The following is a 24,140-nucleotide window of genomic DNA, read 5'->3' on the forward strand; positions in this document are numbered from 1 at the left end:
ATTTCAATTTTTTTTCTTTTAAGGGTAAACCGAACTGAATGTTTTGTAGGGAAATAAAATCCACATTTATTGTGTTAGAAGACAGAAAATTACAAAGTTGATCCCATAAGTTTAATACTTCTTTACATTCGTAAAACAAATGTTTAGTTGCACAAAAACCACAATTCTCAACATTACAGTTAAATCTCTCTCTTAAGAACTCATTGGAAGGACATGTGTTATTAATTATTTTAAAATGTAATTCTTTATATTTGGGAGGAATTGGGAATTTCAAATAATTTGTCCATATTTTGACTATCGTAGATTTGTTAACATTTTGTAAGAGAATTCTGCTTTTCATTCTTCCTGGGTACATAACATTTATATAATACTGATTCAAAAACCTGTTGCTGCATTTATTATCTCCAATGTCCACATGCTCAAATCAAATCTTATGGAGTCTAGGAATACAGAAATTAGATCAACTGTTTTTAAGTAACAGGATGAGGACATTAGTGATACTACGTAAAACTTTTTTATAACTTGTTAGTGAACAATCAGTTCTATACTTCCTGTTAAATTCCTCCAAACTTAGAATATCACCATTTCCATCCAGTAAATGAGTAATTGACCAGATTTATTAATTCCACCAATCTTCCATAAATATAGATTTTCTACCACATAGAATGGTTCTGTTGTTCCACAGTAGAACATTATGAGGGCTGAAGTTGTTTTAACATTAACTTCCACTGTAACAAAACCTGTTGATGGAAGTTAAGGTCACAGCAGGTCACAGCAGGGGGCCAATCTTGGGAATCACCTGCTGCGCACTAAGCTAGCTGCTAACAACAGTAGCACTCAAACCTTTTCTGGGGACAACGAAGCTAGGGCGTAAAAATAATATACTTTACATTACATATGAATGCCTGTCTTTCTAAGTAACCGTCCAAAGTATCTGAAAATACAATTTAAACGCTGCTATTCTTACCTGTTGGAAAGTGGCCGCTGCAAACTCCAGCGTTGTTAGTTTCTGCAACTTCCACTTTTAGCCGCAGATTGTTGATCCACTTTTCTCGTCTTTTTTCAGTTGGTCTTTTTAAATAAACTCCCTTGTGAGCAACTGCGTTGGGAACACGAAACATTGACCTGTCTCTCTATTAGAACAGGTGGAACAACCGGACACTATACAAGCTTTAGGCATCTTGAACCTGGATCAACGGAAGTAAACGGGCTGCATTTCCTTTTTGACCGCCATCTGCATTGCGTGACGTTTGCACTACGTCATCTGAAATCCAGCAATACTTTGGGCCACAGCCAAAAAATACACATTGGTGACTATTAAGTGCCATAAACAGTCAAACCTCTCAGGAGAGAAGACAGTGGTTGATCTGCTACATGCAGCCAAACCAGCCAGAACCATGTTCTACAATCAACCTCCTTAAATCTGAGCCACAAAAATAGACACTTGTGCACCAGTAAATCTTAATAACTTTATTGTCTTTGTTCTCATGATTTTACAAATATGATACTTCTGCAATTCAACTTTGACTGTGCAACACAATGGCATTATGGACTGTTAACCTGACATCCTAAGGGACATCCGTGACTCCAGAAGGTTGTGAATCCTGCAGGCCAAAGGCCTTGCATGTAAGTTTTGACCGTTTAGTGTCATCTATGTAGTGTTAGGTAAATATCCCGCCTGCTGGATTCACTAGCAGCTTGTACATAATGGTCCACGGGTGACGTAATGACGGCTACTTTCAGTTTCGGAGAGCGACTCCTCGGACGTGGGCTTGAAGTTAGACAGTCTCTTTGGATGAGGTTGGTTGTTTCTGGTCAGGGCGGCTCGTCTTTTTCTTAGAAATCTCGCCATGTAGGTTTACAGATAAGAACAATGGCATGCAAGACTCACATACAGACCCACTTATTTCCGGGTTTTTTTTTCTCCATTTAAAATAAAAAATAAAGATTCTGACATGGTGGAAACACCCAACGGCCAAGCGCATTGAACTATACGGAGGACAAGTGAATTTTTATTTCTTTTTTTTTTTGCTCAGTATGGCCGCTAAAACCATTTCAACATGACAGCTGGCTTCTTTTCATATTCAACAAGTCCCTTTGTGAGGACATAACACATCTCACAGTTATATTATTTCTTCTTCTACACTTTTTTTGTTGTCGTTTTATTACAAACGTATGTGCTTTTGATTTGAAACGACTCGGGGGGGCAGAAGCTGAGAAAGTTTTGCATTTCAGTACCAGTCCCTCGAACCCCCACCGGCGAGTTTTATTGCGAATGAAGTGATAGATAACCTCTGAACAGCAACACACACTTCAATATGGCACAAGCGTCTGAGAGATGACCGAGAGATGACCGAGAGATGACCGAGAGATGACGTCGTCGTCGTCTGCGTAAGAGGGCGAATATAGAAAAACCAAACCACACCATATCTGAAAATATTAAGACGGTAATCAATAGGAAAGAAAACATGCAGTCTGACGCTCTGCAAGCAAAACCATGAAAAAAAAATGAAAAAAAGAAAAAGAAAAAGAAATGCTCCCCTTCCAAAAACACGTGTTCTTCCAGGGCTGGATGAGGATTCCTTCTCTTCGGAGATCGCACGCCGGGTTGCGAAGTGAAGCGCGAATCGACCCGACTGCCTGAAACGTTGCGTTTCGCCAAATAAAACTTTGCAGAAAATGATCCGAACTCTCTCCTTAAAGCACTCGTTTGCCTACAGATGTCGCACTAAGACATCCTGTGTGCTCGTCTTGCTCAGCTTTGGCACCGTCCCTGAGGTACCCGACTGGAAATCTGGAAACCCAAACCCCCCCGTCCCCCACTTACTGAGGATCTTGTTGTCTCTGGAGTGTTGAGGAGAAATCTACACATGAAGGCATTTTCCTCCAGCCCTTTCTTCGACTACAAATAAATATTGTTTAAAGTAAGGGCCAATCGGTAAACGACAACAAAACGAAAATAAAAAAAAATGTAGTGGCTTCATAACTTAACAACGCTCCTGCTTGGTCAAATAAAGAAAGAAACATTACAAGGGAGGAGATATCTAGAGCAGTGGTTGTTTTACAATGGCGACAACTATGTCGAAAGAATGACCTCAGTTTGTCGTGTGCTTTAGAACGGCTTCGCTCGGATGGAGGTCATGCTCCGTCTGATCCAAGTCTCCGCCCGCTCCGATCAGAGGAGGGCTGCTCAATCGGCGTAGTGCATGATGGATTCCACATAGTTACCGGGGAAGAGACCCGTGGTCCCGTTCATCACTCCCTCAAACCAGCCGTCGTCGTTCTTCTTGATCACGTAGATGATGGCGCCCTCCTGGAAGGACAGCTCGTCTTCTTTGTCGCGGGTGTAGTCGTAAATGGCCACCACTGAGGCGAGGAAAGAAAGGACGTGCATGAAGTGTAGATTTGAACATCTGGAAACGTTTCCAGGACATTAGGAAGCTTCTGGGGGAAGTTGGGATATTTGACTGCTGTACTTGGCAAAACAGGCCGAGTTCATTTAAACTGGTTGGTTTTCCAGCTTTGAAGCAAATTCAAATTTCAGTAGCATTGAGAAGGAATGAGAAGAGGTGGATGCTCTCCTTGTTTCAGGAGTTCAAAGTTCAGTTTTGGAACAAACAAACGTGTCCGAAACAAATAAACTCTCAGATTAAAACACACGATTCTTAAGTAAATGTATGAATACAGTTTATATGATTTTTCCTTTCTGAACACAAACCTTTCTCCAGATAGCTGCGTGGGGCCCATGGTGGGTCTTCCTCAGCGTAGGGGTCGGTGTACTCCACCACCGCCGAATCCTCTTCCTCCTCGTCATCCTCATAGTCCTCGGGCGGAGGCGGGGGTGGGGTGGGCTCTTCAAACACCGGCTCGTCGGCGGGCGGAGGCGGCGGCGGCACGTCTGAAACTACAGGAAACGCGAGACGACTCACTTTGAAGGAAAGAGGCGACCAAGAAAACGCTGAAGGGTTTGGGGACGTAAACAAAAGGTGCCATGCGGGTTCAGAAAGAGACACGCTGCCATGGAAACGAATATGATGCATGTAAAATAAGCGAATCATCCCACAGCAACATGCTTTAGTAATATGAACCACCAACATCTGCTGCCACAGAAGCCTGCAGTTTATCCCACATTCACTTTTAACGATGGCATCATCTCAAACTAAATTCCTGCAGTTTTAGTCGGAACGGCCTGAATGTGGAGGCAGCAGCTCATGTTGGTGGACAGGACAGTAAGATCAACCAGGAAGTGAAACAAAGAGACGGACAGCAGCCGATGAGGAAGGTGGAGTTCACACAAGCCAAGGTCACGTAGAGGGAGCAAGGCGCTAAAACGCTACTTACTAGTCTCCTGAACTCGGGCCACAAAACCCATGAGAGGCAGCTGGGGGGTGATCTGCATGGATGGGGGGAGGGGCGCGTGTGGGCCTGCTAGCACCAGTACACACAATCACACACCAGCATGAGGTTAGAGAATACAAGAGAAGCACAACAGAGTTAAAGATCAGAGAAAAAGGAGCAGAGACTCCAAAGACAAAGTAGAGTCTGAACATTCATTTGATTTTTGCCATTTTATTTCAATTACAGTGTTGGTAAAGTGAATATGTTTGAAAGGAGAACATACAAAGCTCTTTATCAAATTGAAGTTATGTGAGCAGACAGTTTCTGGCAGAGAAACAGGACAAAATATTGCAATAAGAAAAAAAAAAGAAAAGAGAAAGAGTGAAGTCTCCTGATGTCGATACGAAGCATCAGAGGACAGGAAATGATTTAATAAAAGAGAAACAAGCCAGAGATCAGTTTCCTCTACAACTTAAAAGCTTCAATATAGGAACTAAAGAAGGACAAACGGAGACAAAAGCTTCATTTTTGTCAAGCAGCAGAAATGAAAAAGGGTCTGACTAGCCTCTCCTATAAAGTCTTGTATTTTAAATAGTTCACCTCACAAACTAAGTCATAAATGTTAAGTAGAAGGAACAGAAGGAAGTAGTAGAAGGAAAAGGACGGATGATTTTCTAAATGTTCTAAAGACTGAAAAGTCGTATTCAACAATATTTAATCCTCTACCACCGTTATGTGCTGCTCTGACCCATAAAACCCTAATAAAAATCCCTGGGAGTTTGTGACGAAGCGAGTCTGGACCCGTTCTGCGTTACCTTGGTTCTGGGCGAAGTGCGGCCCCCCGTTGAGCTGGCTCTGGTTGTGGTGGGCCGTGTTGGGCTGGCCCGTGACCGACGAGGGCCGGCGGAACGGCAGGGACCCCCCGACCTGGGGGTTCTGGGGCTGCTGCTGCGCCGGGCGGTTCATGCTGTAGAACTGAGGCGCACCTATCGACAGACCACAGCAGGGGGCAGCAGAGACTCCTCAGTTGGTGAAAGAAATTACAAACATTAACATTTAGGAATAGATGGAATGTATAACATTAGGCTAACTCTGCAACATTTAAACAGCTTACAAACAAGATGCTAATTATGATTAGGTTGTTTTAAATTAAATGTACACCATCTGTTATTTATCTTAGTTGCTACTGATATACATAGACAGAAATTCAAATGACTCTGAAAGAAAACAAATGATTCATGATGTTCAAGATGAGAAAAGTCAAGAAACTGCTTGTTAGGGCAGAAATTTGACACCAGCAGGGAAGAAAAAGCTAAATACAACAAACAGGAAACACAGAAACTGTTCCGGCAGACGGTTCGTGCTTTTTACATCAGAACAACACAACGTCTCACACAGACGCCAAAACGACCTCTGTGTGAGACGCAGTGAGGAGGATGATGGGACGTCTGAGGGGCTACATGACAAACACTCAGAGATGAAGTGATTAGACTTCTTTGTGTATTTCTAGGTGTATTTCAACACTCTTCTGTGTGGAAGTCGTTACTATCATATTTAATATATGGAATATTTTTTATAGCTGAAGGTAACACACATGGCAATATGTGTCTATAAACTACATGATACTGCCCCTTTAAAAGACATTTGATTTCATGATTTAATGCCTTGAAATTGGGCCTCTGTTTCTTTAAGAAGCTCCTGCTCTTTCTGAAACTCCGCCTTCAGGAAGTCATCACAACCCCGCTCTTCTATTAAACCTTTAAACAACATTTTTCTCAGCGTTTCACTGAGAAGCAGCTCCTATAATGAGCTCAGCAGATGCTCAGTTCCACCAGTTGTTTGCTAATTGTTCCTGGCTAGTCTGAAGGAGCCGAGTGGGGGAGTCACAGCTTGGAAGCTTGGAAACTGAGGCTTTAAGGAGGAGCAGCGTTTCAAAGGCGGAGTTTGGTTGCCCCGGGCGTTTTACACAGCTGAATGGTTGCCATGGGAGATAAAAGGATTTCTCAAACATGCAAGAAAACACTCCAGGTATGTTTTGATGGGGGAATAACATTATAACATGATGTAAAGCTGGAAAAAAACCAAAAAGACAACATTACATAATAAAGAGGATGGCGGTCCATTACAAGCAAGTTGCATCTCGGTGCGTTTGTGTCTGACCTCTAGACACAAACACACCGGACAACATCCAGAGAAAACCCAACGACTCTTTGATTGCAGTGCGGAACGTTTACAAGACAAGACATGGATAAACCAAGCATGGGGCGGTGGGATGAAGGGTGGGGGGGCGTGCAGGGTGAGCTTCTCCCACTCACCTTGTGCGGGGTTGCCATAAGAAGCGGGGCCGGTGCCTGAGGGGGCCATGGAGGCAGGGAGCTGAGGAGGGGGTGGGGGCACAGGCGGGATCTCTACAGAGGGGTTCGGGGCCTGTTGTGGGCCGTCTAGGACAGAAGGAGGTGGCCCGGGGGTGGTGGCAGTGTTAGGGGGAGATTTGGCCGTGTTAGGTGGGAGAGGGGCTGAACCTGATGGGTAAAGGTGAGGGGGTTAAAGGTCAGAAAGGAAGGAAACAAACAAACAAACAAAAGAGACAGGTGAGGGAGGGGAAGAACAGCAGATCCGAAGTATAACCCGACGCTCGGATTAGTTCAGTTAGTTTCCGGCCGAGGAGGATAAAGGACGCCCAGGGTTACCTGGGAATACTGAGGGCGGGGCAGGCGTCGGCACGGCGATGGGCACGCCCACGCTACCACTGCCGCTGTTCTCTCGGCTGCTGCTGCGACTGCTGCTGGGGTGGCTTCCTCCGCTGCTCCCACTGCTGCTGACGGGGCGGCAAGACGTGTCAGAACACACACACACACACACACACACACACAATGCGATGCACACTCTGGCTTGTTTTCTTCTTTACGCAAACATATTTGTGACGAATTAAATCGTCATTTAAGCAGCTAATTGTGTAATTACGCAACTCAGATTTAGTCATTTCAACACAACAATAAGAGGCAAAATGTTTTTCCACATTCTCTTAAAGCGGCACCCTCAAGAAGCATCGATGTGTTAGTGTGAGCCTCTGAAATGACTGATAAGTTAAATAAATAAAGCGGCTGGACGCCTGAATAAGGGCAGACAACACAGGAGACACTGTAGCAACAGAAGACACACACACACACACACCCCAACATGAGAGTGTGTGAAAGCAGGAAGACGGTGAAGAGCTGCGTTTCCATTACAAATGTACGCAAAACTCTTGAAATGTCAAAAGAACACAATTTTATCATTGCTGTGTTTCTAATAAATAAGAAAACAGTTAAAAACCATACATGAATAAGTTTGCTCATGCAATAAGTCACTAAAAAACATCATTCTTTATTCACTTCCTGTTGTATTCTTCATGTTCTGCGCCAGTGGCAACATCCAGTTGTTGATCATGTGACTTGCAGTTTTGCGAAATGAACCCACCTCATCCTAATGCCAAAACTTTTCACCAAAAAGCGAGAATTATTTTTCTGTTTTTATTAGCGTGGGTCCAATTAAGCAAATTTATTTTGGAAATGTCAAGTTGTGCAGTTATTTGCTCAGTAGCTGCGTGTCCATCAGCCCGCTGAGATTACAAAAATAACCTTGCTTAATACAAACACAAAGGTTAAAAATAAACACACACAAAAAAAAAAAAAACTAGTTTTTCTGTAAAAAAATTTTTGGTGGCTTTTCAAACGTATGGAAACAGATGTATGTCACAAAACTGCAACATAAACACTTTTATCGCATCATGACTCATGATCGGCAGCTGGATGTTTCTACTGGTGAAAACGACAAAGACGACAACAGGAAGTGGAGGGAAGATGGTTTGTTTTTGTTTCGTTGCCATGGTTTTTAATGACTTATCGCGTAAAGAAACTTACTCACGTGATATTCACTTAATTACTTGTTTAATGGACACACCTCGATTGCAAAGTTGTGTCGGTTTTTTTTTTACATTTGCGCACATTTGCAATGGAAAAGCAGCTTCTGAGAGATGAAGAGATGTAGATGTAGAGAAATTCAGAGGAGAGTCGGGGGGGGGGAAGGTTTTCTCGTCTTTACAGACTGGAATAGTTTGTGAGCAACAGATGGGGACACAGATTCAAACTGTGTTTGTGTTTCTCCTCAGAGCGGACAGGAGCTTCACAGAGAGCGTCTGGAAGGACAAAAGCGCATCAAAAAGATTTTGGCGGAGAGTCGCTTCAGAGAAGAAGAAAGGTTTTTAGAAGCTAGCAGCGGGGCTGGGGGGATAGAAAAGGGGCTTGTTTAAAGTTTAAGAGTACAGAGGCATGCTGGGAAGCAGAAGGAGGGGCGAGGGGGAGTGAAGGGGTACCTGTACGTGCGGTTCCTCTGATTAACGGATGCAGTGCGTGCGGGGCTCTGCTGGGGGGGCGCCGTGTTGCGCGTCGGGCTCGAGACGTAGTCGTTAGGGACAACGGGAGGACGCACCGGCTCGAGCGTCCGGAAGGGGGAGTGGCGCCTGTGAGGGGGTGAGGGTTAGGAGGAATCCAGGGGTGGGTGAAGGGGGATGCATTCAAGGGTGAGTGTTGGGGGGGCAGGGAGTAAAGGAGGAGGAAGAAGAAACAAAGTGCAAACTTAAAAAAAATGACATGACGGATGGTAAACAGGTGAGGTGATTGCTGTTGATGGGGAAACACGGAGCAGTTTTTCCTTCTCAGTCAGGATCAGACAGAAATGGTTTTGATAAACTAAAGATTCTCTGGTGAGTGTTGGAAACAACATGAAGCAACTTCAACATCTGGAAGAGTTAGCTTCCTGGTCTGTGAATGAAGCATTAGAAACGGGGTAATTAATGTCAGTTTGGGTCAGTATATTGTTAATCTTATTGTTTTTAACACAAAGAACTTTTTGTGTGAACCTTTACATCTTGTTTCTGCTGTTACACCCGACTTTCCGCTTTGCGGGACAATATTCTATATATTTTCTTGCAGCCATTTCCCACCTTAATTATCATGCTTTCCAGTTTTTCTTTAAGTGAAATTCACCTTGATGAAGGCATAAATTAGTACATTGATGGAAGCTCAAATGAAACTTGTTTTTATGTTACATAAATTGTCAGGAGACAATAATTGTTGGTGATTTTGATTTAACAACAACAACAAAAAAGAGGAATTAGTCTCTATTTTACACATCTTTCAAATAGACAGTGGGCATTTATGGAGATAATTTTCTAATTTCTTATTCTTATGATTCTTATAAATGAAGATAAGAATCTTCATTTATTGTCACAATAAATTCCAATTAATGTGGTTTAAAATCCCCTAAAACTGTCTGTACTGTTAGTTTTACTGTTACCTCCACTGTATATTCAACGAGAGTATCAATTAATTTGAAAATATGATTAAATACAGTCACTTTATGTATTACACCTCTTTATGTAATGTAATACGCGTAAAGAAGCACAATATAAATGGGCGTTTCTCGAAATCTGAATTTTTCTGTGGTGCTACGACCTAAAAGAAAAAGTAATAATAAATACTTCCTATTGTCGCTGTTATCGTTATCACAATATTACCCCAAAATATCGTGATACAACTCATAGGTCATATTGGCCACCCATATCAAAAAGCCTTAGAGGAAATCTCTGAGCAGATCTGAAAAGGTGTGTGTGAGCAGGGCGGCCTACAAACCCGACCCAGTTCCACCGGTTCTGTCAGAGCAAACGCTCCAAAATTCAACTAAACTATTGGGTCAAATATTTGGGTGTCCTTCAATGAGCTTCTCCCAACGTCGTATCCGACCCGACTTCTGATCTGAGAAAGAGATTTTTTATTCTTCCTTTTAAATATAATGCTTGTAAATATCTGCTTTCTCTACTAATTGTAGTTTATTTTCTCTTAAATAACTTTTAACAATTATTTAAGCTAATTCTCGTTAAGTGCACTCTTCCTTCTAATCAAAAATATTTCAAAATGCTGAAACGGTGAATGAGTTACTCTCTCACCACGTTTTTTAAAAAAAAATTTTAGTATTATTGAAAAGATGCAACCAAATTGTGTCTTTTGCTTCGCTTGTGAGCAAAAACAGTTGAGTCTTTAGTCCAACAGCAGCTCTGATAAGTTTAAAACATGAGGAAACAAAGACTCAGTGATCAGAGCCTCTCTCTGCGTTTGGATGGCAAGAACATTTTTTATGAGGGATGTGTAGAAGCCTGGAGTGGTCACACAAACGAAAAGGTGGAAAATAAATGAAAAAAAAAAAATATCCGAGGAGATTTTTCACAAGCTTTGATGCGTCATGGATGATCGATATGCATCTTGAAGGGACAAACACACACCTCTGTGGGTCAATATGAAGGTGTGGACACGCTGGACCTCTCAACAAACAACTGCAGGGCACAAACACAAGCTTCTTTTTCCACACGCAGAGACGAAACAAACACAAAGTTACGAGCAGCGCAAGTCGAACCCCTGAGGGATAAACACGCCTTTCATGAGTTAGGACACAGAACGTGTGCAACTTTCAGCTGCTGTGAGAAACTCAAAGCAAGTCCAACTTCTGATGGGGTTTTTTTTCCCACCAAGAAAGAAGGAATTTTCATTCGAAAATATCAGCCGTTTCCCAAAAACATCCTCTAAGTGAAGAGATGTTTGATTAGGCTCATAATACAAGAACTGATCTCTTCTTTATCACCTTTAAACACATCCTACACTTGTTTAATAACTCAATATGAAACCAAAATGCAAAAAAGCTTTGCACAACACCAAAGAGAAAAATCTTTTCCATTCGTTCATGAGCCAACACAGCTTCCATACTTCCAGATGTCTTGGCCACACTTCAAAAGCTGCAAAAATCATTTACCAATAAATTAAGAGCAGGTTCAAATGTTATGAACCGTTCCAACCACCTGGCATTTCTACTGTTTTTGTCTTAAGTTACACCAAAAGAAAAAAAAAAAAAACAACCAACTCTGAATGATGCCATCAAGTCCCAAAATGTTGATGAAAAGCCAGCAACAGGTTTCTGTTTTTTCTGTCAGAAGACAAGAATCTGTCCAACATCACAAAGGAATATTTGACTTTTCCGATAGAAAATTGATCACAGAGAGAAGCTACTACTCTACTGTTAGACAAATTTCTATGTATAGAAAAAAAAAAGAGAGATAGAATGTCTGAATATACATTTCCATATCATACAGATGCAGTCAGAGTATTTGGTTGAAAACCATCCTAAAGTCAACAGTGAAATTTTAGTTCAACATTCTCCACAAGGTAACATGCAGCTATTATTAATGCGTGAACTGATGTTGATGTTTTATTAATGACGACCTGAGAAAGGCCAATAATGTCAGCCGAGCTCATGTATTGTTAATCCCGGTCCAACCTGTTCTGAAAGTAAAGCACAGATCAACTCTGGGGGTCTGCACCTCTTCAAATGCCCCCCCCCCCAAAAAAAACCCCAAAACAAACCCGCTGTAGCTTACATACCCAAGGGTCCCTTTCCCTGACATAGGCGGACTGGGGGGCTTCTGTGTGGGGGGGTTGGTGCGAGGGAGGGCGCCTCCTCCGGTTTTCATGTTTTGAGTGCTGGCCTGTGTGGGAGGACAGAGGCGTGAACACCTGTTGGCTAGCTATAGCACTTAAAAACATAAACAGCAATGACACCAACCGCAAGAAGCAGCAACTGAATTTCAGAACACGGCAATTCTCTTTTTTTCTACTGAGAACAGATCAGAAAATCAGCAGCTAAATAGCTGAAGAACAGGAGACGACTAGATGATCTATGATGGAGGACTTTCAGTTGGACTCAAGGAGGTTTTTGTAGACTGTCCTAAAGAGCTACGGTCATATTCCCAGCACAAAGTTGAGCTTGTTCCCAGTGTGGGAACCTGTTTGTAGTGTCCATGGACAGGAACTCATGCTGTGGTCAAGGAGAGGAAGACTTTCTGGATGGGGAATCTCAAGATCCCCTCTTTTGTTTCAGATTCAAAAGGTCTGTTGACCTCTTCAAGCCGTACACTGAAGGGTCTGGCGATTTGAGGTTGAAGTTGCTGAAATTAATCCATCGTGGTTCTCAACCAGAAGACAACTGTTACCTGAAGATTGGGAGCAAGTGTCAACCAATAGTAGCTGGACATTTTCATTCTAGTATTAAAAAGCTCTTTGACTTTGATTTTAAAGAATTTTAAGGCTTGAAAACGACGGATGGACTGAAATTTTAGCAGATTTGTCACAGAACGAATTTATGTTGTTTTGTGACAAATTAGTAATTTCCACTTTCTATGGTCATCTTATCTGATTATGAATAGGAATGAAGAGATTCTCAACAGTAAACAAGGTGATTAAAAACAGAAAGAAAGAAAAAACAGAAACAAAAGCCACTCCCATTGCAATTCAACCCAATCCATCGACACACCCTGAAAGCAAAACAATCCTCACCTCATTTCAGGCTTTTACTTTGAAATTCTTACCTTAAACCTTTGCAACCACTAGAGTTGACAACAAAGAGACATTTTGGCAAGCATTAAGAGAGAAACAGAGAGAGAGAGAGAGAGGAAGAAATCAGGGGGTTAGTTGGAGAAAGAACAGTAAAGTTGGTTTTACTGTGAAACAGTAAAGTTGGTTTTCTGAAAAGCTGCTAACAATAGCTTATTGTTCAGATCGGAGGAATTCGATCTTCGGTGCTTTTGTTTCCCCGTTTCTGGGAAACAAAGACGCAGACACTTTCCAGAATAAACCACTTTTAATATGTTATTATTTGAGAAAATAGCAGGACAGAAATCTGTTGCCAGCAGCAGGTGACAGACTTAAGATTTAGTTTCCTGGCGAAAAACACAGACTTATTGATTTTTTTCCTCCATTACTTCACTCTGAAATGCAGTGAAATCCGAGAGCTCTCTTATGTCTGACCTTTATGTCCTCTACATTAGATTTCTTCTTCTTTTTTTTCTTTTTTTTTGCATCCACAAAAACACAATTTTATTCAGATTTTAATTTGAATCAAATTTGGTCAAATGTAATTTAATTTTATATTTGACATGCATCCACACAGAAACAACTCCTATGTCTTGGTTTAAGGAAAGTAAACATTGTTAGAAAAATCTAAGTTCATCAGGATTCCTACATATTCTCAGTGCAAAATTCCAGACTTAATTTTATTTAGCCACATTTCTTGATAGTGTTTGGGGTTTTGTATCAGTATCACATGAGCCACACCCACCTGTGATGGACAAAATAACAAAATAGTCTGAATGTGTTTGTGTCACTGGGATTCCAGTCAGTAATTTAAAAAGTCAACTGGAGATTTTGACAGAATTATGTGATATGAATTGTTTATTCCGTTATTATAATGTAAAGACACCTTAACGGTTGAAACACGGGAAAATGTCTTGTTATAAGTGAAATAATCTGACACTAAAATTAGAACCATTTCATAAATATTAAGAAATTATCGTCTTAAAATAAGCTCCTGTGTCTCGCTGAAAAGTTACTTTTGAGTTAGTTTTGCTTTATTTCAAGTGTACCAAAATATTTGCACTAAAAAAACAAACCAAAAATACTTGGTATGTTTTCTATTTACGAAGTAAATACAAAACTTTTTTTTTTCCTATTCATATTTCACCTTTCTCCAAGACTAATAAAGTAAAAGCATAAACAAACAGATTCAAATCGCCTCAAAACACATTTGATCGAACGACACGAGTTCCTTTTAGTTCGTTTGTTTCTTCAAGAGTGTTCCGAACATTACAGAAGAAAAAACAGTGAGCACCTTGACTCCGTGGCCCATGTCGTCCAGCAAGTTGTAGTCGACGGGTTTGCGGATGTAGCGGACGGGCCTCTCGGGGTTCGCCGGGGCGATGATCTTGTGCGTGCGGGAGGTGTTCTTGTTGGTGGTGAGGATGCCGATCTCTCGCCGCGCTACTTTCTCTTTGTGGATGTCCACCGTCTGAGGGACGTGAGGCAGTAAAGGTTGCGTAACAAAACCACTGAACCCAATTTCTAACTGCGGACGCTTTTTTGTGCGCCGGATCCGCCTGTACCTGCGAGATGTGATTGATGGAGGACTCCATGCGGCGCAGCTGCGACGCCTGGATGTCGAGCATTTGCAGCACATTGTTGGCCAGCGTGTTGATCAGGTAGGCCACGCTGGCCAGGGACTGGGTAGTGTAGTTCTTGGTCTCCTCCAGCGCCCTCTGCTTGTCTGGAGACTGAACAAACATGCATTTAGACGTTATAGCTACCTAGAACAATTGTGCTAAACTTCCATACAATACGATACGATAACAATGAATAAGATAATCTACTGAAACTCTCAGTGGAGCTCTGAATGTGAGTTTATGTTTACGGTACAACTGTGTAAGAGGGTTACATTTTGAGCAAGAGCTCAAGAAATGTAGCACAGATTTTATTTTTTTTAAAAAGTGGAAAATTCAACTGGCCTGTATAAACACGTCGACAGAAAAATGTGAAATGACTCGACTTGTAGAAATATGAGGTTTAAATGTCAACAGGGGGTTAAAAGTTACACCTCTAATTTCTAAATTGACTTAAAAAATCTGATGCCAAGAAAATTGCTTGATAGTATTTCTGATATCTTTTTTTTTTTTAAGGTACTTTCATAAAAAGTAAATAAAACAATTTTAAAAACTTGGTAATATTAGCTTGTACTCTATAGTTAGCTATTAAATAATAACAAAAAATACATAATTTCTGAACTTTAGACAAACTATTGCATTTTTAAAAATTCTTTTAAGCTTTAAGTAGTTAAAATTAAGAGTGCACTGATTGCAGTTTTATGGCCAATCACCAATCTTTAAAAAGCCTTGGCTTCCTATTCCAATACAGATTTTGGTCTGAATACTTACCTAATATAGCAACTATATTTATTAGTTTATAATAAATATTATAATATTGACTGGTATACAAACTCCCAAAATTAAGAAAATTGGGACTGAATTATTGGTGCACCACCTAGTTATCATCACTTTCACTTTTAAATGCAGGAAATCGTAGAGATTTCTTGATTTCATTTTTGTCTTAATGTCATTATCAGCCATTATCATCTGTCTATGGGGCACAATGACATCTTTTTCTAGAAATAAATTAGGCTTTAGTGACTTAGAAGGTCTTCAGTCATTAATTCGTGTGGCAACGTGTGGACAAACATGAATCACCCGAGAGGTAAACGGTATGTGAGCTCTTTTGTAAGCAGCAGTTGAAGATGACAGATTGTGAAAATAACGCCGCACACTGTGATCCACGCGACAGAAACGAGCTGAGAACGTAGAAAATGGCAAAAACAGAGGTCGAGTAAAACCCAAATCAAGTCGTAGAAGAACCTAAAACAGATAGATTTGGTCTGAAAGGAGTTGCTGGAGGCGGGTTGATGAGAACATGGAAGTGAACGTTTCTGACACGGCACCTATCAGAGCAGATTTCAACACATTCAATCAAATAAATAAATAAAGCCGTCTTTCACTTCTAATTCAAACAACAAAAATCTACTAATATGACAAAGATTTTTCCCTGCCAGGACAAAGCTCTGAATAAGGAGCTAATCTTAGCATCCATGTCTTAATTACTTTGGGAAACATTATTCTGCTAAACTGGGAGCAGAAAATCAGTTTGTCTCAGTCACATCTGTTCACACAAATCCACTGGATGCCACCTTTCCATTTAAAACTAGACAGCTGTTGCAAGAACCAAATGTTACTTCTCATAAGACACAGACCCCTTATAACGAGACACATTTATCAGGAATCACGACATAAAGCAGCACTGGGAGAGTAAACAAGAGCGTGTTGGAGTATGAAGACTAACTGGTTAGGAAGGAGTTTTATTTTTATCAAAGAAAAACATGCTTCTTTACAATAATAGAAAATTGAATAAATCATTTAATTAAAAAAAAAAAGGTTATTAGTAGCAGCCAAGTTCATGTCAATAACAGGGTTAAAACCAGAAAACTTGCTAACGGGTTTTTGAGTTGAAGCATTTTAAAGGTTGACAGAAAACTGGAAAGTATTACTATGTAGCAATACCTAAACACCAACTACAACGTCCTAAAAATGGCAGACATTAAACAAACAACAAACTCAAACAAATAAACAAAGCTTAGCCTGGTGGGGGCGCAAGTTAAACCTGGAGGCCCGCCAGGCTTATAATGCACTGAGGGGAAACCCTGACAATTAACTCTGGTAATAAAATGGAGATGAAAACAGAATAGATGTTTTGCCTGCATGTTAGATGTATTCAAAATATAAAATTAGTTAATATCAAAATAAAATTAAAAAAAAAGTAGAAAAGTTCCAAAACCTGAAGAAAATCTACAGGTTTCGGTTTGCTAAACTAATTGGAACTGTTTGCGGCGGTGGGTAGAGACTATATAACAGTCTGTGTGAGCCTGGCATGAAACAAGGCATAAATATAACAACAAATAAAGCAGAATTTAAAAGCCACACAATTGAAATCATAAATAAAACATAAATCATTGAGCTCATTTAATTGTGTATTGTGACAGGCTTAGGTCAATACGTCGTAAGGAAAGTCTCCTCCACCACCACAGCTGATAGAAACGTCAATTCTACTAATAATAATAATAATAATAATGTCATGAATAATAAAGAAAAATGGGTTTGGATCATTTGAATGACATCTTATGCAAGTAGGCCAAAAAGAACTGAAGTCTGCAGACAATTTCTAAGGGTTAATTTTATGAGACGTCCGTCAAAACAAAACACCACAATAAGTGGAAATAGTCAAAACAGCATTTTTGACATTAATCTAAAAATGTGTGAATATGTTCAGAGTCTGGATGTCATTTCTGACGGCATTTCTGTGAAGCGCTCACAAGTTCCAGGACTACATTCCCTGGCGACTGATGATGTTACTAGAAACCTGGCCCACATCCAGAGGAAGATGTGACACATCCTAGTAGTATTCTCCTGACTAACACTCCTGTCACAGCAATGTGAGAGGGATAGCAGCTGTCTGACCGGGCAGCCTGTGGACAAACAGCTGGATAGCCACGCCCTTCCGTCTCCAGGACAACCGGTCAGACCTGATCAGGTCAGGATTTCACTATCACACCTTGTCAAATCTTTCTATCCGACTCAAGCAGATATAAATGCTGGAAAGTTGTGGTTAAATGGGCAATATTAGACTGGAGTTCCTGCATCTTTAACTTAAAGTAAGTTTATTAGTCTAGCAGTCCTCGGAATGATGCAATTGGGAGGCCAAACCATGATAAACAACCAAAAAAAAAAAACAAGAAATAAAGAAATCGGCCTCTGTGTGAGCTGTCGGTCCCCCACCCTATCGGTTCACTTCTATTACTGTGATGCACATCTGCTGCAATAATTGAGTACACTAATAAAGCAATTCTAAAGACTCATTTGAATATATTTTAAGGTTCTGCATTGCATCTTAAATCAGCGGTGTAGTCGTGGGATCACAGCGGTTTATCTGCTGCCAACCACAGCTCAGCAGAGATTAGTCAGACTACATATCCTTCATCGATAGCTGCCTAATCTCCCTGATCGCGACGATTGATTTCGCGGCCCATTTATCGTTGTTCTTATTATTTTATTCTAACCTTTGGTGATGAGGGAAAGTGGCTAGCTAGTGACCTGCGGAGCTACAGCACACACACCCACCTTAACGTTGTTGAAAATGTAAAGCTAATTGTTGTACATGTTAATAAGGTTAATAACACTCAAACCTGCCACTTGTTGACTTAGTTTCAAACCAGACGCCCTGAGAGTGCCTCATTTTCGCCTTAGCAGAGGAAAGCTATAAAAGAGCGCTAGCAATAGTTAGCCTAGCATCAGCTCGCCCAGTCAGGGATGCCCGTCTTAAACCTGAACCAAAAATTGCGTTATAATAACATACCTGGACATAGTTGCTTTCGCAGTATTCTGCTACTCTTTCCAAGTTGGTGAAGCTGTCTAGAAGAGCGCCTCGTCCTGCTGGAATCTCCTCTTCCAGAAGCATTTGTAGCTCCGCCATTTTCACATCTTTTGGCAGAGCGGGATGCAGGGCTCGGCAGCGCCGCCAGCGGCCGCGTGTGGTACTGGAAGGGCTGTCCCAGAAGCAGGGCTTCCCACGATGATTCATGTTTAAAATAGAAGTTTCCACACTGACACACGGAGATGGACTATGCAAAATTAATCGTTTTCAATTCTATTTCTTTCTTATAAACTTCCATTGATGTTTGAATATTGGGTAATAAGTTTGAGTTGCAACGCAGTTCCCCAACTTGTAAAAATGTGCAGTTCACCACACTTCATATTTGTTTATGCTTGTAATAATCAAGCAAGTAGGCAGAGTCATGTAAAGTTATTAGAAGGTACGTTTGCAAATCCATAAATAAACAAATATTTTGTAAAATTAAATAAAAGACTACAACAAAAACAATATTTTCTGTTCAAATTTATTAAACAAGAGGCCTTAAAAAGTGAAATGAAAATATCCAAATGTTGTAAGGCTCTAATGTTTGGCCTAAGGCAGCAATAAAAATTATGATTACCAATATTATAAACATCTGCCAAAAATAAATCATGTTAAAAAAAACATTTTCACATAGTTTCTACTGATTAAAAAAAATTATTTTGTATTAATTTTGACAAAATTAAATAGTTACAAAATAGGACAACTGTGGAAAGTCATATTTCTACGACTAATAAAAAGACATAAAATTAGTTGTTTAAAAAAAAAAACAAAGGGAAAAAAAAGGCTCATTTTGTGGATCCAGAAAAAGGAAGAGCTGAAGGGGTAAAGTTATTTGTCTTCTCCACAGATGATTTACATAATCGTTGATAAAGATATACTTTCTTGCTCAAGAACAGATCGACCAAATTTTGGAAAGCCACTAGATGGCAGTGTTTGTTACAGTGTGCTCCTTTAAAAATAAAACTTCATAGCTCTTGCCTTCAGAGCTCGCCCATTCATGAAGTAGAAATTTATTTGGCTACAGGTTAGAAAAGTCCTGAAAGTCTCTGGTCCTTACAACAGGTTCAATTAAGAGCTTCATTTTAAACCACAGCTGTAATACTTTGCTGGTAAATTCTCACTTAAATTGATTGTTTTCTAAGAGCATGATGCGTTAGTTGCTGGGCTCTTGTAGACTATTTTCAGCTTTTTCTACTGCTGACGGTGATCCAGGTTTCGTCCTTGGGTGTGGACACCAGCTCAGATTTGACTTCTGCCACTTGATCTTTCAGCTGGTGAAGCTTCAGCTGTCGCACCAACGTGCTGAGTAGGACTGTAGCTACAGTGTAAGCAAACCTACCAAAAAAAAAAACAATTTAGCCAAATATTAAACCACAATCTTCTGACAAAAGCTGAGTCACAGAAACGTGAAACTACCTGAGTTCCGGACACGTTTGGTTCCCTGAGAAGCCGAGTAGGCAGAAACTCTTCCTCGCAGGTTCTTCCTCAAATCGATCTGGATCAAACCTGATAAATATAGAATAATGTTTAATTTGCGCAATTTTATCTCCAATAGTGAAGCTAATTTGTAGATACAGCCAATGGAATAAACCAAGTACCCTTGGAGCAAACAGCTTATAGAACCACCTCTGAAAAAGAAGTTGCCAGAGTGAGACTCCTTGTGGCACACCTTGGGCAATGTCTAAACATTGGTGCCCACAGAAAATTTGCTCATCAAATAGTCAGAAAAAAATTAAGTATACCCCATGAACTCTCAGTAGTTGTCTCTTTTTTGCCATATTGCCTTTGCTTGTTGAGGATTACACACCTTCCTTTTTCTGCAACGCTGCGTTTCAATCACCATGAATCTTCTTCAACCACTAAAGTAGATTTGCTGCCATGTTTGAGATTACCGTCCAGTTGATGACCCAGTTAGGAACAAACTTCTAAATGGAACCTTTCCTAAAAGATTTCCGCTTAGGACTCTTCTCTGCTGTAAAATGATAACCTTTAAATAATTTGGAAATTATCCCTGAATTTGTACAAATTGACAAAGCATCAAGAGTTGCTTCTCTTAAGGTCATTACTGGTGTCTTTCTGCCTTGTGTAAGCACACACACACACACACACACACCCACACACCCACCCCCACCCACACACACGTGTACTCCAGGCCAATAATAACTGTGTTTCCGTTGGCCATACAATTGTGCAAATTGGAATTACAAAAGTAAATTGGCTTAATGGAAACACACCAATTTTGGGGAAAAAAATAAGTAAATAAAATTCAATAAAAAGTTTCATATCACATAATCAACAACCGGATGTTAGTGATGGCAGAAAAGACAAAGACGACGACAGGAAGCGGTAGGACGATGATGTTTTTTTTAACGACTTATCGCACGAGCAAACTTATTCACATGTGATTTTAACTGTGTTTCTTATTTGCTGGAAATGCCGCAGTTGCGAAAGTGCGGCGACACTAGCTGAGTACGCAACGTTTTAGTAGTAAAAGCAAAGTAAAGACTCCTGCTTTTACAGAGGTGGTCACTTAGATGCAGCAAAGTTGTACTCAGTTTTTCCATATTAAGAATCAGAGATATTTTAGTTAACTACAGGTTGAACCTGTAGGGGGCGCTCCATGTGTCTGCATCCTGAAGGATTACTCCCAGGGCGTAGATTACCAAAGTCTGAAAGTGAATACATGAAACGTTTCTGTTACTTCCTCCTATTGTGGCCACAAGCTGGACACCTAAAGAAAGTTGATACCTCTTTAGGGATCACATGTTGATCCACTTTGCCCTCCACTTCCTGAAGTCGAGCAGCTACGGGGGTCAGCTTGGCGGTCCTTACTGTCTCATTGAGAACCTGCTGGCAGTATCTTCCCAAAGAGAGACAAGATTAAACTCAGCAGCTGTTTTTCTTAAGCATCCTACATATGAAGGATGATACTAAAACTGGAACGGGACGGGTCTCACCTGAGCTGAGGAATCTTGTCTAGGGAAACCGGATCAGAACCCAAAACATCTTGTAACTCCTGGTAGAGTTTGTCTTGGACTTCTTTGGACGTGGACAGGAAGTGAAGCGCCCAGATGCACACTGCCGAAACAAAACAGCATTTTTCCTTTGGGAAACTTTTTTATGGGGCAAAGCAGTCATTTCTGCTACGAGTTAACTGTCAGGATAATTTCTCGCTTACAGTTAGCAGTGATGACGCATCCAGCCAGAGTGAAGACCATGCAATCCTCCATGACCTAAAACACCGAAATACAAAAAAAAATTATAATTTCATGAGGTTCTCCATCAGTTTAAGTTTTTTGGGGGGGGTTTTAAGCTAACAAAGATTCCACCTGTCGTTCTGTGAGACTGGACTGAAGAAGAGCATCCACAAACGCCGTCTGTTTCCTCTGGGCCTTCCTCTCCTTCACCACTGACAGAAGCATGGATTCCATCTCTGACAAAGCTGATCAAAGGTTTTCAAAAAAAAAATCATTTATGGTTAAAACAAAAAGAAAAATATCCAAAACAATAACAATAAAATGTAAAATCCTGCGTAGAAAGAAAAAATTAACAGATCCAATCTTGCGTCTAAATCGTCCTCCTGGTTTTGAAGATGAGTAAAGAATGTACATAGTTGTAGTTCCCAACTCTGCCACTAGATGTCTCCAAACCCCTCTTATGTGCATGGATTGACAATAAAGTGAATGAAATTCTCCGTGTTGAATTTAGATTCAAACCCATCAAAAACTAGACGATGATTACATTTTGATATGTTTTCACTTTTTTTTTTTTTTTTTTACATAAACTCTCATTTTAGCAGAATACGGTTCCTGAAATGCAACAAGTACATGTTGCTGTTTTGGTTATTTGTTCAATTTTTTTTGGTGAATTTTATCAACAATGCAAGACTGAAAAAACGTCACTTCCTACTCAGTGTGTTTTAATTAATTTTTCTGTTCAAGTTTACAAGAATGTGGGTGAAGCAGCAAAATAAATAAGCCAATCAGGAAGCCCCAAACTTATAGAGAATTCAAAGCTGTTGGCTTCCTAATTTTTGCACACGGAGTCAATCAAAAGTTTTGTCAAAACATCATCACAGACTGAAAGTAGATCACAACAAAGTTCAATGATTGAACTCACCCTTCTCATAATGAACTTTCCTACTGGAGCTCTTCTCCAAGGAGCCGTCCATGTAGCCCTTCCCAATTTCAGACCAGATCTGGCAGAATCAGAAAAAACACTTTATCAATTTTGATTCAAAGAAAAAAAAGAAAAAATTCAAATGATTCTCACCGCGTCGTGGTTCTTGCGGAAGGAGATGATTTCGGCGTCATCTTTGAAGCGCTCGCCCAGACCCAGCTGGGTGACGGTCTTCAGGGCCAGACCCAGCAGGTGGGCACACAGCGGGGTGTGCTGAGCCTCCGGGAATGACTTCCACTTTCCCACAAGTTCCTCCGCCACCTAGACAAAACCTCCTGGTCAGCGGGTCTCCTTTGATTTGAGGCGAGCCTCATTTAAAGCGAGCCGGACGAACCTTGAGCACGACTGGGAAGTTGTTCTTCAGGCTGTTATTGATGGCACCTTCATATAATTTCTTTCTAACCACTGACTCGTTGGGCCCACCTCCCATCCCCGGGGGGTATCCGAGCAGCGACTTCAACATGGTCTCAAAGGAGTCGGCTGAAAATCCGAAAAATGGGAAGAGTTTAGGTATTCACATGGACAAAAGACACTCATTTTGAGTGTGACGTCCTTACTGGTGTGATTGGGGTTGATGTGCTGCTTGAGCTGGTTCACAGAACCCAGGCTGACCACCGGCCGCCCGCCGAACCAGAAGGACGCCACGGATCCAAACTCCTGATGCAGGTTAACAAGGAACTCGTGCAGACTGCCTTGGTTGATGATGTCCTGCAAGTTTCCATCCCTACAGAATGGAAAGAAGAAGACAGAACATTTGTCTGTTTATGCAGCTGCCTTCAGAATTGTCAACTGTACAAATAAGTAAACATATATTTACATGCACCGTTTCATAGTTAAGCAGTTGTCCATGACTTACTGTGTCATATGATTATGTAGGAAATTAGCAAAATGGAAAAGACAAAAACATACTTTTCAACTTGTTTAAATATGCATAGTCTGATAAGAACAGAACAGTAATTACTAATATGTACCAAACTAAATATAACTTACTTCTCATCTGTGGGGTACAGACCAGGGACACCAGAGGCCCTTCTGGACGACTGAAAACATGTTTAGAAGAACCAAGTGAACATATCATGGCGATTTCCATTTGAATGTTGTTCATTTTAAGCCTATTATTTTCCGTCTAAGGGAGTCCAAGCTCTTTAAGACAAACAATTTATCATGCAAACAGATATTTGTGCTTCCTAAAAATCGGCTAACAAATTATACACTTTTCAAGTTTTAAAGTGTTCATATCTACGCGTGTTTCACCTTTTTGGCTGAAACCATAACTCAGAAAACTGTGGCTTTATGCACTAAATTTGTAGCGAGTTGAATAAAATGAATGCCGATTATGAGGTAACATTACACAATGTATGGATTTGTAAAACTGTTACACATCAGCCATTGCAATTTGCAAAAATCTGTAGATGTTTTAAAATCGAGTGTTTTGTGTTTGCAGTCTGCCCTAAGGATAGCAGCCTGCTAAATGCTAACTAACTTTAACTAATCTGGGGCTTACCGGGTACAAATAGAGAACAGCTCCGACCAAAATGATGACAAACGTGACCGCGAAGATGGCAAAGTCCAACATGGCCGCGCTGTTACCTTTTATTCGTGTATGTTTTTAAGTTTGCGTCCAAATGTTGCCAGTTACCACGTCAACGTTGCACATCTGTGTGCGACTGCACCGCCTAGCCACAGCAAGAAGAC

General features: G+C 40.7%; 2 protein-coding genes across 30 annotated transcripts; both read right to left on the reverse strand.

The window, feature by feature from the left end:
• Positions 1–1,455: 1,455 nt before the first annotated feature.
• Positions 1,456–18,380, reverse strand: LOC116716118 (abl interactor 2). 29 transcript variants are annotated; one of them, XM_032556937.1, is made up of 12 exons: positions 18,207–18,380; positions 14,360–14,527; positions 14,089–14,265; positions 12,791–12,808; positions 11,808–11,911; positions 8,693–8,839; positions 7,029–7,153; positions 6,654–6,860; positions 5,154–5,324; positions 4,342–4,428; positions 3,719–3,904; positions 1,456–3,366 (listed from the first exon to the last, which is right to left on the reverse strand). In XM_032556937.1, the coding sequence occupies exons 1-12, from the start codon at positions 18,321–18,323 to the stop codon at positions 3,191–3,193; spliced, it is 1,683 nt and encodes a 560-aa protein (XP_032412828.1). In that variant the 5' UTR covers positions 18,324–18,380; the 3' UTR covers positions 1,456–3,190. The 29 variants fall into 29 exon arrangements, with proteins under 29 accessions (XP_032412828.1, XP_032412830.1, XP_032412827.1 ...); XM_032556939.1 differs by having other exon boundaries at positions 4,342–4,425; positions 7,029–7,156; XM_032556936.1 differs by having other exon boundaries at positions 7,029–7,156.
• Positions 18,381–18,731: 351 nt separating this feature from the next.
• cyp20a1 (cytochrome P450, family 20, subfamily A, polypeptide 1) lies at positions 18,732–24,137 on the reverse strand. Its single transcript, XM_032556108.1, has 13 exons — positions 23,950–24,137; positions 23,436–23,485; positions 23,003–23,169; positions 22,780–22,925; positions 22,539–22,706; positions 22,386–22,464; positions 21,596–21,708; positions 21,445–21,499; positions 21,224–21,344; positions 21,015–21,126; positions 20,871–20,935; positions 19,683–19,772; positions 18,732–19,601 (listed from the first exon to the last, which is right to left on the reverse strand). Exons 1-13 carry the CDS (start codon positions 24,019–24,021, stop codon positions 19,448–19,450), a joined length of 1,392 nt encoding a protein of 463 aa, XP_032411999.1. The 5' UTR covers positions 24,022–24,137; the 3' UTR covers positions 18,732–19,447.
• Between the last annotated feature and the right edge of the window lie 3 nt (positions 24,138–24,140).

The sequence above is a fragment of the Xiphophorus hellerii genome, chromosome 24, assembly GCF_003331165.1.
Source record: "Xiphophorus hellerii strain 12219 chromosome 24, Xiphophorus_hellerii-4.1, whole genome shotgun sequence".
In the NCBI taxonomy this organism is placed as follows: domain Eukaryota; kingdom Metazoa; phylum Chordata; class Actinopteri; order Cyprinodontiformes; family Poeciliidae; genus Xiphophorus; species Xiphophorus hellerii.

What these genes read in the sequence shown, in the direction of transcription:
- LOC116716118 (XM_032556936.1), bottom strand. Translation starts at nt 18,323, where the DNA reads ATGGCGGAGCTACAAATGCTTCTGGAAGAGGAGATTCCAGCAGGACGA. An exon ending in TCAGGGAAAGGGACCCTTGG is followed by an intron (nt 8,840 to 11,807) that starts GTATGTAAGCTA and finishes ACCCCCTCACAG; the next exon opens with GCGCCACTCCCCCTTCCGGA. An exon ending in GCACTTCGCCCAGAACCAAG is followed by an intron (nt 4,429 to 5,153) that starts GTAACGCAGAAC and finishes TACTGGTGCTAG; the next exon opens with CAGGCCCACACGCGCCCCTC.
- cyp20a1 (XM_032556108.1), bottom strand. Translation starts at nt 24,021, where the DNA reads ATGTTGGACTTTGCCATCTTCGCGGTCACGTTTGTCATCATTTTGGTC. An exon ending in CTGTACCCCACAGATGAGAA is followed by an intron (nt 23,170 to 23,435) that starts GTAAGTTATATT and finishes TCCATTCTGTAG; the next exon opens with GGATGGAAACTTGCAGGACA. An exon ending in ACATGGAGCGCCCCCTACAG is followed by an intron (nt 19,773 to 20,870) that starts GTTCAACCTGTA and finishes TATATTTATCAG; the next exon opens with GTTTGATCCAGATCGATTTG.